Here is a 13,455-nt window from a genome sequence, read left to right on the forward strand (position 1 = left end):
CAGGTGTTAGCTTAAAGATCTCTTTGATACAGCCATCCCTGATATCTCTGACAGAAATTATTCTTTTTTTTTTTTTTTTGACACGGAGTCTTGCTCTCTCACCAAGGCTGGAGTGCAGTGGTGTGATCTCGGCTCACTGTGCAACCTTAGAGACTATTCCCTTCTATTTGTATTGCAGGGAAATGTGCTTTCATTATAATAACTATTAAGATATAATCATACTGTCTGTGTGTTGTGTGTATATATAAAATATCTCCTCCTTTAGTGAGGTGCTTCTTGAGGATATTACAGTGTCTTTTCATCTTGTATCCGCTGGTGCCTGCACTGGGAATACATAGGATGAATGACTGAATCCTATTTTTACAGTGACAAGAAAGTTAAAAAGTTAAGAAACTATAAAAGCAGTGAACAGGACAGAAATTAGGGCTCAGAACTTCTGCAAGTTCTAAAATCACTAGGGAATGCCCATAGCAGTCTAAAATCCAGTAATCAACAGGTGAAGTCACTCCGACCAAAAGATTTAGTACATACCTTCTGATGAAGAGAAAGCACCATATGTGGAAAACTTGCAAACTGGAAAAGCACAAAGAAAATGAGCTGACTTGAGAGATGCTGCCACAGGAGTTGGCTTGTTCCCCCATCGTCAAACTTCTCCTCGGTCTCAGATCGCTCCATGGCATAAACAACCAGATCCACCAACTGGTCCTCCAGCACAGGGCAGCGCTGCTTGTGCTGTAGGGCAGAGATTAAATACAGTATTCCAAAAGCCTCTCGGTTAGTTTCAGAAGTTACCAGTTAATGAGCATTAATTGTAACAAGAGGCTGAGAAGCATGGAATGAAGTTGAACTTAAGAAGTTAAGGTTAGATTTAGTCTATTAAAGCTGCATCATGTTCTATTATCATACAGGATAAGTTTCAAAAAAATTTTTTGAGGTTTCCTACAAAACAGACGTCCCATTAACTTTGACTTTCACTATGGACATTATTCTTTCAATTTGACAAAGGGCAATGCATCGTAGAAAATTCTGTTATTTATCCTTTGGAAAAAGATAACATTTTAAAGCATATGAAACAGGGATAGCAGTATTAATTTTGCAATCTAAGTTGAAAGATGAAAACCCTGGATTTACAGGGAGCAAATATTGTGACAGAACAAATAAAGCAGGTATGTGAATCTCTTTATTTTAAAGTAACCCCTATAAGTTTACACTAACTTTATATACAGAGGTATATCTAAATAGCTACCAGATTATTCAACATCTGTTTTCAATGTGTGGTATTGGTTCTGACACTGAAATGGAAACTTCTTCCACAAGTGGAAAAAAATTGATCTCTGCTCTTCCTTCTTGGAAGCCAAACATAATGCAGCTTTAATTTTAAATTAGACCACTTTAAAATCTAAAACAAGAAAAAGAATTCAGTTTAAACACTAAAAATGAGAATGCAGCTTCCCTTTCTAGAGGCAAAAAGATCTGTGCTTTTAAAAGTGATTTAAAAAATATACTTTTACCAAAAGAAATATGTTAAGCCATGTTTAAGCCATTTTCATATTTCCTTTATAAATATGTTATATGACTTAGTAGCAGGCAGTTGGAAGCCCTTCTAGTGAATACAATTACTAATACAGATCTTTCCCCTAAACTTTAGGTGTGATTATCAGTCTTTTGCCATGAAAAGGGATATGATTTTTTCAAATTTAGGGAAAAAATGCAAAATGGGGACAAATTTGGAAATAAACAAGACATAATGAATAGCATCCCCTCTTTTGCATGCTCTTTGCCAGCTCCAAACTTGTAAAGCTCCAATATAGCTGCAGTTTCTTAAAGCATGCAAATAAAACAAACATCTATCCAAATGATAAGCATCAATGGTTGTTTCTTATTTTTTCCAAAAACACAATGCCATGACCACAGTTCAACCACATTACAGGTTTACAAATAGCAATATTAACACCACCAGTTGAGACTACAATACTTTTCCTCCAAATGTAATTATCATTATGAAGCAGAGCAAAGTGCAACAGACAACACTACAGACTATTTCTTAAATCAGCATGCAAAACTACTGTGTACAGGGCTTGAAATTCACTAGTTCTGCCAACCACCAACAACCTAAGAAATGTGTCAGACAACACAAATTTAGAGTGAGATCATTCAAAGTATACAGAGTCAGAAAAAATTGTGAAAAGAAGTAAAGCCAGGATTTCCAGTAGGAATTTTTCACTAGTGATGGGAATTTGCTTCCAGTTTGGAAACTGACCAATTTGTCATCTATTTCTCCATCCATAATGGTCTTCCATCAATCTGCTTTAGGAAAAAAGAGCAAACTAAATAAAATTGGCTTTTAGCACCTGAGTCATTTTGGAGTTTCCCTTTTCAGTATTAGCTATTTAAGAAAAAAACTGGATTTTCCCCTACATATTTTTAGGCATGTAGTGACTGTCATACAGTTAATGATTTTAAAAGGAAAGCAAAAATATTACGATTTTGACAAAGCAAGAACTAGGAAATTTACAGTTAACGCTGATGGTCTTTCAATACATGCCATGACCCTTAACTTTTCTGTCAAAAATTAAGTCAGTCAGGAATCTCTGCAGTACCTAATGCTCCAGTACCTGAATGTAACAGAAGAGCTATCAGGATTAACTACAGATTTCCCAGGTATTTTTAGTTAAAGCCAAGGATATTTCTCAAATCAAGTTTAAAGAGAGCTTAAATATGTTGCTTTATCTGTAAATTTTGGTAATATCAAAAAAAAAAAAAGTCTGAGCTACAAAATGATCTGTACTGCTACTTCAGAATAATAAACTGCTTTAGTTTTCAATTATTTAAAGACAGGCACATTAAAATTAAGACTCTCTACTACACAGCAGATGGTTTTACAAAGTGGAACAAACATTTGTAAAGCAGTTTCAGAATCTATGAATAAAAGTTAACTGTCAATCACTAGGCTAAGATTATTTCATAAGCCAATGGATGCTATGCCTGTAACTGTTCACATCTTGTTTTGTGAAAGCTTTGGTGAATTTAAGTCTTCAAAATACTGACAAAGTTAAATTTGTTAATGTACATCATAACTATATGCCTACTTAGTTAAAACCTGTTTTAAGACTATTTAAATTCAATATTTTAACAATTCTATTTCTACCTAGTAGCCCAAACTATACTGAAACTTCATTTAAAATTTTCAGCTTTGATAAAAGCTAAAAATCAGGCAAATGACATTAATAGAAACATTAATATTAACCCTTGACCTATGCCCGATTCCTTCCCAGCACTATTTCAAATGGCAAATGATAGCGCTTTTCAGTCTTAGCATCTCATATCCTATATTGAGTAGTACTTGACACTTTTCATGTACAGTTCTCATAATGCTTTTGCAGCAAAATTTTAACATACTGTACTTAGGTGAGCTTAAATTAATTTTAAATTATTTCAGTGATGTACATCAATTTTAAAATAATATCTATTCAGGAGAAGTTGGGAAGAAAAATTCCTTTCAATGTCATTTTCTCTTTCAAAATCATATTCACTGCTTTAACCGAGAAAGTTACCAATAATCAGAATAATATCAAAGAGAAACTTACTGATTAACACAAGATCAAATGAATGATGAATACTTCACTGTCTCATAGTAGCCAAGGTTGATACACCACCATGTAAGAGGCTGAGGAGTGCATCTGTTTTACAGTGCTTTTATTCGGCAGAAAGAATACAAACTTGTGTAAGCACATAAAAAACAAGATTTTTTCCACTGTGAGTTGAAGTCTAACACTCCATCTTGCCGGTCACGGAACTGGGCTATTTATGACTTGCTGAATGTAACCAATAATAGCATAAAATATAACCCAATTCCTACTGGAAAATATAATGTGAACAGCTCTTAAGGTTTCAAAAGCTATGAGTAAATTATCACATTGCTAGAGAAAGGACAAGAAAGTATAGTGTAGGATGCAGTTCTGTAATGATAAAAAGATGTAATACGATGATTTGGTTATCTTTAATCATATGCTTCTTATCCTGTGGGTTCTCGTTTTCTAGTCTACTTTCCAGTAGGTAAAAATTTCATGTCAACTGAGCATATTGTCTTCTATCTACACAACCCTTAACTAAAGAGTTTTCTATGAAAACGATTACTGATGAATTGTGAATTTTTGACAATGTTTACACTACAGTGGTACCAATACTAATAATGTTCTGTCAGCATTTCCATTATAAACTTTATTTTTTATGGATTTATGTCTTAGTCATAAACTTTTTAGGTTGAAACTTGTTATCAAAATGATCAGATCAGAAATACTCTCAATTGTTTCGTCAATTTCTAGTTTGAGAAGAGCTGCCCGCCCCCAAAAGAAAAAAGCTTAGGATAGCTAAGGATATCTGGGGGAAGGTATTTGCAGCTCAAATGACCATGGGTACATTTATCCACCAAACTGTAAAAAAAGTGAGTCAAGTATGACTTAAGGTTCACTGTAAAAATTACTTTTAAAACATAGCATGAAGCATTCTTTCAAAGTTAACTGAATACTTACCTCTAATTCAATGAAAGTTGATCAGAATTAATGACTTGGTATTTAAGATGTTAAATTGACAGATTATATGAGGTAACTGTCAGATACTCTAGTGTGAAGCAGTTTCAGTTTCACATGTACAAAAGCTTGTCCAAACAAGGAAACTTGGCAAATTTTTCAGAAGAAAAACTTAAAATAACAAAAGAGATACTGCTACTAGGGTGAGGTTTGGCATGCAAAGTTTCAACACTGAGCAAGTTTTATGGCCAAGCTATATGTCCTTAAAAATAGGGCTTTATAAATGGAAGCACTGGCACAACCTTCACTATAGTATTGCAAACAGTAACGCTATTTTATATAACCTAGACAAGAACGTCTTTTTAAAATCAAAAAGCTGGTCTATTTTAATATGTTGGGCTCAAAATTTTAACAAAATAATTGGAACCACTATTTTGTTTAAAATATCAAAGGTGAAAAGTCCTGGAACAGACTTGGGACTGTATAAGAGTTTGATTTATAAAGTTTGGCCATAGTGTTTTTCTCCCACCGCAGGTGAGTGTCAGTTGAGAGGAGCTCACTCTAGGAGGAAGGCACTTCTGGCAAAGACTGACAAAGAAGGGTGTTTGTCAAGCAGGTGTGGGGTCACCTAAGAGTCTGACATTTCGTAGTCAATCCCCATGTTTCCAAAAAAGCCTTTCCTGTATAAAGTTTACCACTCCAACTTTTAAAAGCAGCATATCTCTACTAAAGTGCCTTTTTTCTCTTTTTTATGTTGTTTTTAATTTGTTTTTGTTTTAAGGCAAAGCAACATAAGTATTTCTGTTGTTGTTATTTTTCTTTATTTGTTTTAGCAGTCTGGAAAGATAAAGGCCACCATAAATCTTTCCATCTCTGAAAATTCCACCAGGCTAGCTTTAGCCCTAAAGTAGGAAAAAGTAAATGGAGTGGGAAGGAAAAATAAACCATCAAAAAGTGACAGGCTTCATTGAGTGCCAGGTGTTGTCTCTTTGTTACCAAAAAAAAAAAAAAAAAGAAAAAAAGAAAAAAAAAGTATATTAAAAAAAAAACAAACACCAAAAAAACAAAACAAAACAATCCACCAAAATAACTCTCATATCCCAAGAAGAAATCGTTTTTTAGTGGCCTTGGTCTCAGCATGGTCCTGCCAATTTCAAGCCCCGACCATACACGTATTCTCTAAATGGAATCAGTGGCTACAAAGCGGCCAGCGTATCGTTAGTCACAATACAACAGTAAGGTTGTGAACATACCTGAGCAATGTTCAAGGTCTAGAGCATTGGAGGATGGGCAGGACAAGACAGGACAGAACAAAAATAAAGGAAGAAAAAAAGAAAAGACAAAACAGTGACTATGAGGCCAGCCTCAAGGAACCCAGAGTCAGCACAAACCCTCCCACATGTTAAACCACCAAAAACAAGCAAACACACACCAAAAAAAAAAAAAAAAAAAAAAAAAAAAAAAAAGTCAGCAAGAAGGCCACGCTGAAGATACCAAGGGTTATATAAAAACAGACACCCAAACAACAAAAAAAAGTCAAAAATTATGGTTAAGTCATGTGTAGGTTTCTCTGGCAAAAGGTATACTTGAAACTGGCCTTATAGAAAAAAAAGCAATGCAAAATAAACCAATTTTAAAATTTTTTCTTTTTAAATTTAAACATTCTTAAAGTAATATATAAATGGTAGGAATAATATATTGTTTAAAAAACCATGTATATTTTTAAAAGTCACTAAGTAGTCTTTAACTGTTTTGCTCAGTTAGCTATAGCAAAGAAAAGAGAAAAGAATAGTGCAGATTCTATGCAGAATTTACTAGGTTTCCAGCATAGTACAGTACCTGCTTATTTAAACCTAGCATATTGCAGACCATATCCCTGGAATAAGGCTGCTCCAATACATATCTCAACAAAGCAGTCTGTGGTTCAAAGAGATCCTTTAAAGAAAATAAGAAAATCATTGCTTCAAGATCAATGTCAACATTAATCCAAATTATTAGAAATGAGATTTAAAAATCCTCTAAAGGCACTTGTTACCTTCACAGAGTAGGCAGTATCTAGTGGGAAAAAAATCATAGGATTTTAGTGCTTACAGTTCATCTGTTCCCACCCCTCATTTGCCTCATTTGACACCTGAGATGAAGCGGCTTGCCCCAAGGTCATACAGAGGGTAACAATAAAGATAACACTAGAACCAGACCTTCCAATCCCCCTTCCCCAGTGTACTTTCCACTATACTTTAACTGAAAACACAGAAGGTTTACATTTTTAAAATTTTAGCATCTCACTAATGTCAATTTATATAGATTTTGTCCTAGGTGATCATGTTTCCTAGGCATAAAGAAGCATTATTAATAATATATTTGCTTCCTTTCTGTTAAAACTTAACAAGTCAATTTTCTAGAAGTCTTTCTAGGCATGTAAGTATATAATTTCTGATAGCCAAATTCAGTTTATAATAAATAGTACTAGGCGGGGCATAGTGGCTCATGCCTCTAATCCCAGCACTTTGGGAGGCCGAGTTGGGAAGATCTCTTGCGCCCACGAGTTTGAGGCCAGCCTGGGCAATATGGCAAAACCCCATCTCTACAAAAAAATATAAAAAATTAGCCGGGCATGATGGCATATGCCTGTAGTCTCAGCTACTCAGGAGGCTGAGGTGGGGAAGGTCACCTGAGTCCCAAAGGTTGAGGGTGTGGTGAGCTGTGATCATGCCACTATACTCCAGCCTGGGTGACAGAGTGAGAGCCTGATTTAAGAAACAAATAATCAAACAAAAAATAATACTAGAAAGCGACATTAAAAACAAAATATTTTTCAGAGTTTTCCAAATGACAGGCTGAACGTTTATTCAATGTCTTGAATATAGACCAATCAATTCCCTATTTTCCTAATAAGATTCAAAAGACAGCTTTTTAGCTTAAAGCGTATCAACTTTTTGAGAAGTAGATGAAATAGCGATAAGCCTATTTATATTTGTTAATTTTGCCTGCCCATACTTAAAATATATTAATTTAAAAATATGAATTTATGTTTATTAAATAGATTAATTTAGAAGGATTTCATTCTAGTTTATTTTAACTCTTCCATGATGCTAGATGGTTTCTAAGTCATCTAATGGCTTTCTAGAGCACATCGTTTTCATTTCTATGTTGCTGGGGACATAACATTTTGATAGAGTTAATGAAAGTTTTTCTTCTTACAGACCTCAAGTACAGCCTGCATAAGGTTAGGGGGATGTTTTTAAATGTCCCCTTAGGTGGATGGACAGATAGAAAGAAAAAAAAAATCACTTTATATACCTATTTTAAGATAATCTTTAAAAGACTATGCTATTGTAACTATGATGTAAAAACCTTAGAAACAGTTATGGCATTAAATTTTTTTTTTTCTTTTAAATTCATTCCTATCAGCCTGTAATCCCTCTCTATTCAGCCCATCTACCGGAATGTCTTTGTTTACTGTTTCTTTCTTCATTTGAGCAGTAAAATGTCTGGGAAAGGGGTCAAGTACATAAACATTCACTTCAATGTGCTAATTTTAAAGAATTCCTGAGGCATTTTAAAACAGAATAACCAAAGTGACTGTTTTACGAAGACGTTCTTATAGCAAGAGTTGACCATGCAGATATAGTTGTAAAAAGAGCAACGAGGCCCAAAAAATTATCAGTCCAGTCAGCAAGACTGCTCACTAATGCAACAATTTAGAAGGACTGGTGGCCCTTAAGGGGTATATCAAAATTTCAGTGATTTGAAAAAGCATACCCTCTTCCCTTTAGGGTTAAACTTAGAAATGTGACTTCAAATATAGTCACATTAGTCTTAAGTATCATTGTAATGAAGTAATTTTCTGTTCAGAAATGTAATCTAAGAAGAATGAAGACAGTTTCTAAATACTGTTTTACAAGTGTAAACAAAAACACTATTTCCAAATTTGGAAGGACAAATAACTTGATAGCACAGGTGTTAAGAGTGTAGATTCTGGAATCAGACTGAGTTCATATTGAAATGCTCTACCACTTTTAAAATGTGGGGACTTAATCAAGGAATCAATTTAAAATTTCAGTTTCCCACCTCCAAATACCTTGCCAGAGGTGGACCACTGAAGCATAAACACCCACAATAGCATCAACCACAGGGTATATTTGGATACTAGAATAACATGATAAACTATAAGCTATCTTTCATTAAATATTTACTTCTTCAGATTATGAAGCAACAATTTAGCATCACACATAATCTAGGTTGAAGACTGTCAGATGGACTAAAAGTGTCATTATATTTAGCAACATACCTTATCATATGGCAAAAGGCCTTTCAAAGGAAAACGAAGAGTTGCAGGATCCAGTTTCCATGAATTACAAATGGCACCCGAGTTATTTACAACTGGCAGAAGACTACAGCGACCTGTACGTATCACAAAAATGTTTTTAAGTAAATGTGAACACAGCAGTACTTCATTCACTTCATAAATATTTAATGAACATATATGCTGAAATAGGCATTGGTTTGGTTTAAAATGGCTTATAAAATGTTTCAATGAGACTGAAGTTTGGGAATTTTATTTTTAGTTCAGATAGTTGAAGATCAATTTGCACAGGCTTTCCGAAGTTGAAAATGTTGCATTTTGTCTAAATGTCTAGGGCAGAGATCAGCCAACTATAATCCATGGGCCAAATCCAGCCTGGGATCTGTTTTTGTAAAGTTTTATTGGAACACAACTGCCTTTGCAGTCCAATGGCAGAGCTGAGTATTTGGAACAGATTCTGTAGCCTATGAAGCTTAAAATATTTACTAAATGGGCCTTTACAGGAAAAAATTTAAGACCGCTAGTTCAGTGTCAACATGATTAAACTTTATGCAGGACATTCCTAGAGGCTTTACATGTCACATATGACTATCAGCTCATACATCCAACTGCCTAACAAATATTGTCACTTGGATGTCCTACAAGCACCTCAAACTTAACATGTCTCAAATTTATCATCCTTCTCCAACCTACTTTGCTTCCATAATTCACTACATGATATCAATATCCACTCAGTTACAAAAGCTAGAAATCTGATAATTATCTGTCTCGTGTCTATTTAGATTATTTTTGTATTTTCAGTATCTAGAACAGCACCTGGCTCATAGGAAGAACTCAATATTTGATCACTGAATAAACAATGGTCTATATTTCCACACAGTTCTGAGGTCACCACGATTTCTAGAAATAATTCAAGAGGATACGTGGGCACTGCAAAAATTGCCAAATCACATGGTTATTTTTAAAAGAAAGTTCAGAAACTCTAACAAAACATGGGAAAATGGAAAATTAGATGAAAGGAAGAGCAAAAGTGGGAATTAGAATGGGCTGAAGTGAGCTTGACACCTTCACGTTCTGTAGCCACAGAGGGACAGGTCTGTTGAGCCTTCCAGCTGCCTAAAAATTCCATGGTGCTTTACTAGCTGTATTAAAATGTCTTTCTAATCACCAAGAAACCCACTTCTAGAATGGTTTTAAATGAAGATTAAACCCATTCCAGAGTTTCTTTTTCCTCCTTGTATTTGGCACACAAAGTAAGTGAAAACAAGTGAAAGACATTATATTAAGCTCTTAGAGAGTCACCAATATGACAAGCTACCAAGGCACATATTAAGAGACCATCCCTCAGCTTTGTTCAATAGTTAGATTACTAAAAATCAGGTACTATTTGGCATATTTAAAATTATAATCCTACCACAAATGGAGTTTATCCTTGCGGTGGGCCTGAAGGTATCCACAAAGTCTGATACTAGGTTTCCAAGTAACTGAAGACAGAAAGAAAGAGGGAAGTTAAGTAAATAGTACAAAAGGAAAATTGAGACTGCCCCTGAAATATCGTGAACATTTACATAAAATGAGATAATATATGTAAAGATTTAGTACAATGCCCTGGCACATGATAATTGTTTAAAGGTTAGCTCCCTTTTGCTCCCTTCTAAAAAAAATCACTCACCAGTTCATCTGTCCCTGAATTAAACCAAGTCACACCACTATATCCTTAGCTATTTGATGAAGCTGAGCATATTTTATCACATGGCATATAAATTGTCTCAATGGAAATGCAGAGAAATGAAAGAAATACATTATGATTAAAAATATACATATTATCTAAGGATAAAGTCATCATTAAAAGAATAAGCACACAAAAATAAGATTAATATAACTGTTTTTGACAAAATACCCTTTTCCGTGTGTGAGACGGGGTCTCATTCTGTTGCCGAAGCTGGAGTATAGTGGCACGATCACAGCTCACTGCAGCCTCAAACTCCTGGTTTCAAGTAATCCTCCTGCCTCAGCTCCTGAGTAGCTGGGGCAATAGGCATGTGCTACTATGCCTGGATAATATGTGTGTGTGTGTTTTAATGTTTTGTAGAGACAGCGTCTTGTTATGTTACCCAGGTTGGTCTTGAACTCTTGTCCTCAAATCATCTTCCCACCTTTGCCTCCCAAAGTGCTGTGAGCCACCGAACCCAGCCGAAAATTTATATTAAAATTTATATTAAAAATTCGGGAAATATAAAATTTACCCAATGTGGAAGTTTGCCTTCAGGATACAGTTTCCTGATCTCAGTGACTGCAAAATAGGCTGGTAATAAGCAGGCATTTCTTTCCAAGATATATGCTATAACCTAAGAAAAATAAAAACGCCACATCATTCTTGACTAGTCCCACATATAAGCCTTTTATTTTATTTATTATCATTATTTTTTTTTTGAGACAGGGTCTTGCTCTGTTGCCCAGGCTTTGAGTGCAGTGGCACAATCATGGCTCACTACCATCCTCGACCTCTGGGGCTCCAGTAGTGTTCCCACCTCAGCCTCCAGAGTAGCTGGGACTACAGGTGTATGCCAGCAGGCCTGGCTAACTTTCTAAATTTTTGTAAAGACAATGGGCTTAAATGAGCCTCCCACCTCGGCCTCCCAAAGCATTGGGATTACAGACATGGGCCACTGAATCTGGTCCATGTGAGCCTTTTAAATACAACAATGATAATGACAACAAAAAAGATATTAAAAAGTAGAGATGTTACTTTCTGGAGAGATGTTGGTCAAAGGACAAAATTTCAGTTTGACAAGAGGAATAAGTTCAAGAGACCTATTGGACCTTATGGTGACTATGGTTAATAACAATATAATGTATACTTCAAAATTGCTAAGAGAGATTTTAAGTGTTATCATTAAAAAAATAAGTATAATATATATATACACACACAGACAACTGCTACTTGTCAAAATAAAATGTAGAGATATTATTTATTGGATTTATTGGGTTTCAACTGTAGCATAAAAGAATACATTTATATGCAAAAAATATCTAAAAATAAAGATTAATAAACAATGGAATACATTGTTAATGGTTAGTCAATAACCTTGCACATGCTTTAAATACTGGCACACTTAAACAGGAGAGCAACAGACCAACTTAACAATTCTTGCAATACTAGTTACAAAGTACAAAGATCTTTTAAGTGGTCCACATGCTGTGGTCTTGTAATGGTTTAAGCTATTTTAATTTCTATTTCATTGTTTTCGTAATTTAAAACCATGAATTAAAATTTAAAATGTCCTTTTGAAATATAAGGGAACTAGCATCTCTTAAAATAGAAGTGATTTTTTTTTGTAGAAGAAATAGAGCATCTCACAAAATACCATAAGTATTAAAAGCACAGACCTAAACAAAGCTAGACTTTTTTGAGGTTGTGATCATGAATTTCAGACATGTCTAAATTACCTCTCTTGCTGCCAGAAGCTGCTGTACAACAGCAGAGCTCACTGTATTGGGAATTGTCAAAATCTTCTCCAAAATCACTTTTAAGAGATCTCGAACACCCTGATATAAGAAAAAAGACATGGGTTAAAATTAAGTAGTGTCTACTGTGTTAGCTAAAACATCCAAAGGTTTCAGGGTTATATATTCCTTCCAGGTCACACCTTTAAATTTTCTGAATCCTAGTTACTATCTACGTCCTTAACATTAACTCAAGAGAAGAGTCATGTTCCAAAACAGAATTCTAAAGACTGTCTTACAATACAACGAGCAAAAAAAGTCATTATATGGTTTGCCAAGCTTTTTTGGCCCTCATAACAAGAGAAGGGTTTCCACTGTTACAAGGGTCAAACACCTTAATTTATACATACAGACAGAAATACATTTTAACAAGACTTGAAAGCACTCTGAAAACTTGAGTAACAGTATTAAACTTTTTGGTAGACGACTCTTTCTGCTCACTCCCTTTTGTGCTGGGATTATAGGTGTGAGTCACTGTGACTGGCCTATTCTCCCTTCTCATCCATCACATACTTTAATCTTTCAAGGATATCCAAGGCTATTCTGTTAATCATTTCCACATATCTAATACCAGTTACATTATCTGATATATAAAGAAGAAATTTCATTCAACATGCATTTATTGACGATGAACTAGGTAACCAAGCTTGTAAAAGACAGAACATATACGTAAAAGAACAATTATGAAGTACCATACAAATAAGAAGGCAAAAATTGCATAAGTCCGAGTAAACAGAAAATAATTATCAAAAGCTTCTTAGAGTTAACTGTGTGATAAATCATGATTTAAACTAATAATTATCTGTTAGGTCAATATCTGGTAAGTCATTTCAGATTAGAGAAAATGCAGAAATAAAGCACAGGGTCAGACACTAGTAGTTCTTGGGAAAAGGACAATAACAAAAGTCTCCTGAAGATACAGAATGGCTTTTGTAGCTATGGAGTCCCTAAGCCATTTTATGAGACAAAATTAGAGAGTGTATGTTGTTTTTGGTCAAGAGCCCAAAGTGCTGAAGATATTAGTTGAGGTAAGACTCACGTCCAAGGGAGGTGAAGCAGGTCTTGCTCCCTTCATCAGTGATGCCTACCATCCCTTCTCAGTTCCACACACCC

At 34.8% G+C, this 13,455-nt stretch overlaps 1 protein-coding gene across 3 annotated transcripts in view; it reads right to left on the reverse strand.

The window, feature by feature from the left end:
• The window catches only part of MED23 (mediator complex subunit 23), a 41,429-nt gene that overhangs the window by 23,108 nt on the left and 4,866 nt on the right, over window positions 1-13,455 (reverse strand). For 2 of the 3 annotated variants that reach the window (XM_017852792.1, XM_017852794.1), the window contains exons 6-12: window positions 12,286-12,384; window positions 11,082-11,183; window positions 10,250-10,319; window positions 8,821-8,933; window positions 6,369-6,464; window positions 5,783-5,800; window positions 532-732 (exon numbers count right to left, since the gene is read on the reverse strand). In XM_017852792.1, the coding sequence (XP_017708281.1) occupies window positions 532-732; window positions 5,783-5,800; window positions 6,369-6,464; window positions 8,821-8,933; window positions 10,250-10,319; window positions 11,082-11,183; window positions 12,286-12,384 (699 nt within the window). The remainder of the gene's footprint in view (window positions 1-531; window positions 733-5,782; window positions 5,801-6,368; window positions 6,465-8,820; window positions 8,934-10,249; window positions 10,320-11,081; window positions 11,184-12,285; window positions 12,385-13,455) is intronic. The other variant, XM_017852793.1, reaches the window with a different exon arrangement.

Source organism: Rhinopithecus bieti, unplaced genomic scaffold (genome assembly GCF_001698545.2).
Source record: "Rhinopithecus bieti isolate Rb0 unplaced genomic scaffold, ASM169854v2 scaffold_35536, whole genome shotgun sequence".
In the NCBI taxonomy this organism is placed as follows: Eukaryota; Metazoa; Chordata; class Mammalia; order Primates; family Cercopithecidae; genus Rhinopithecus; species Rhinopithecus bieti.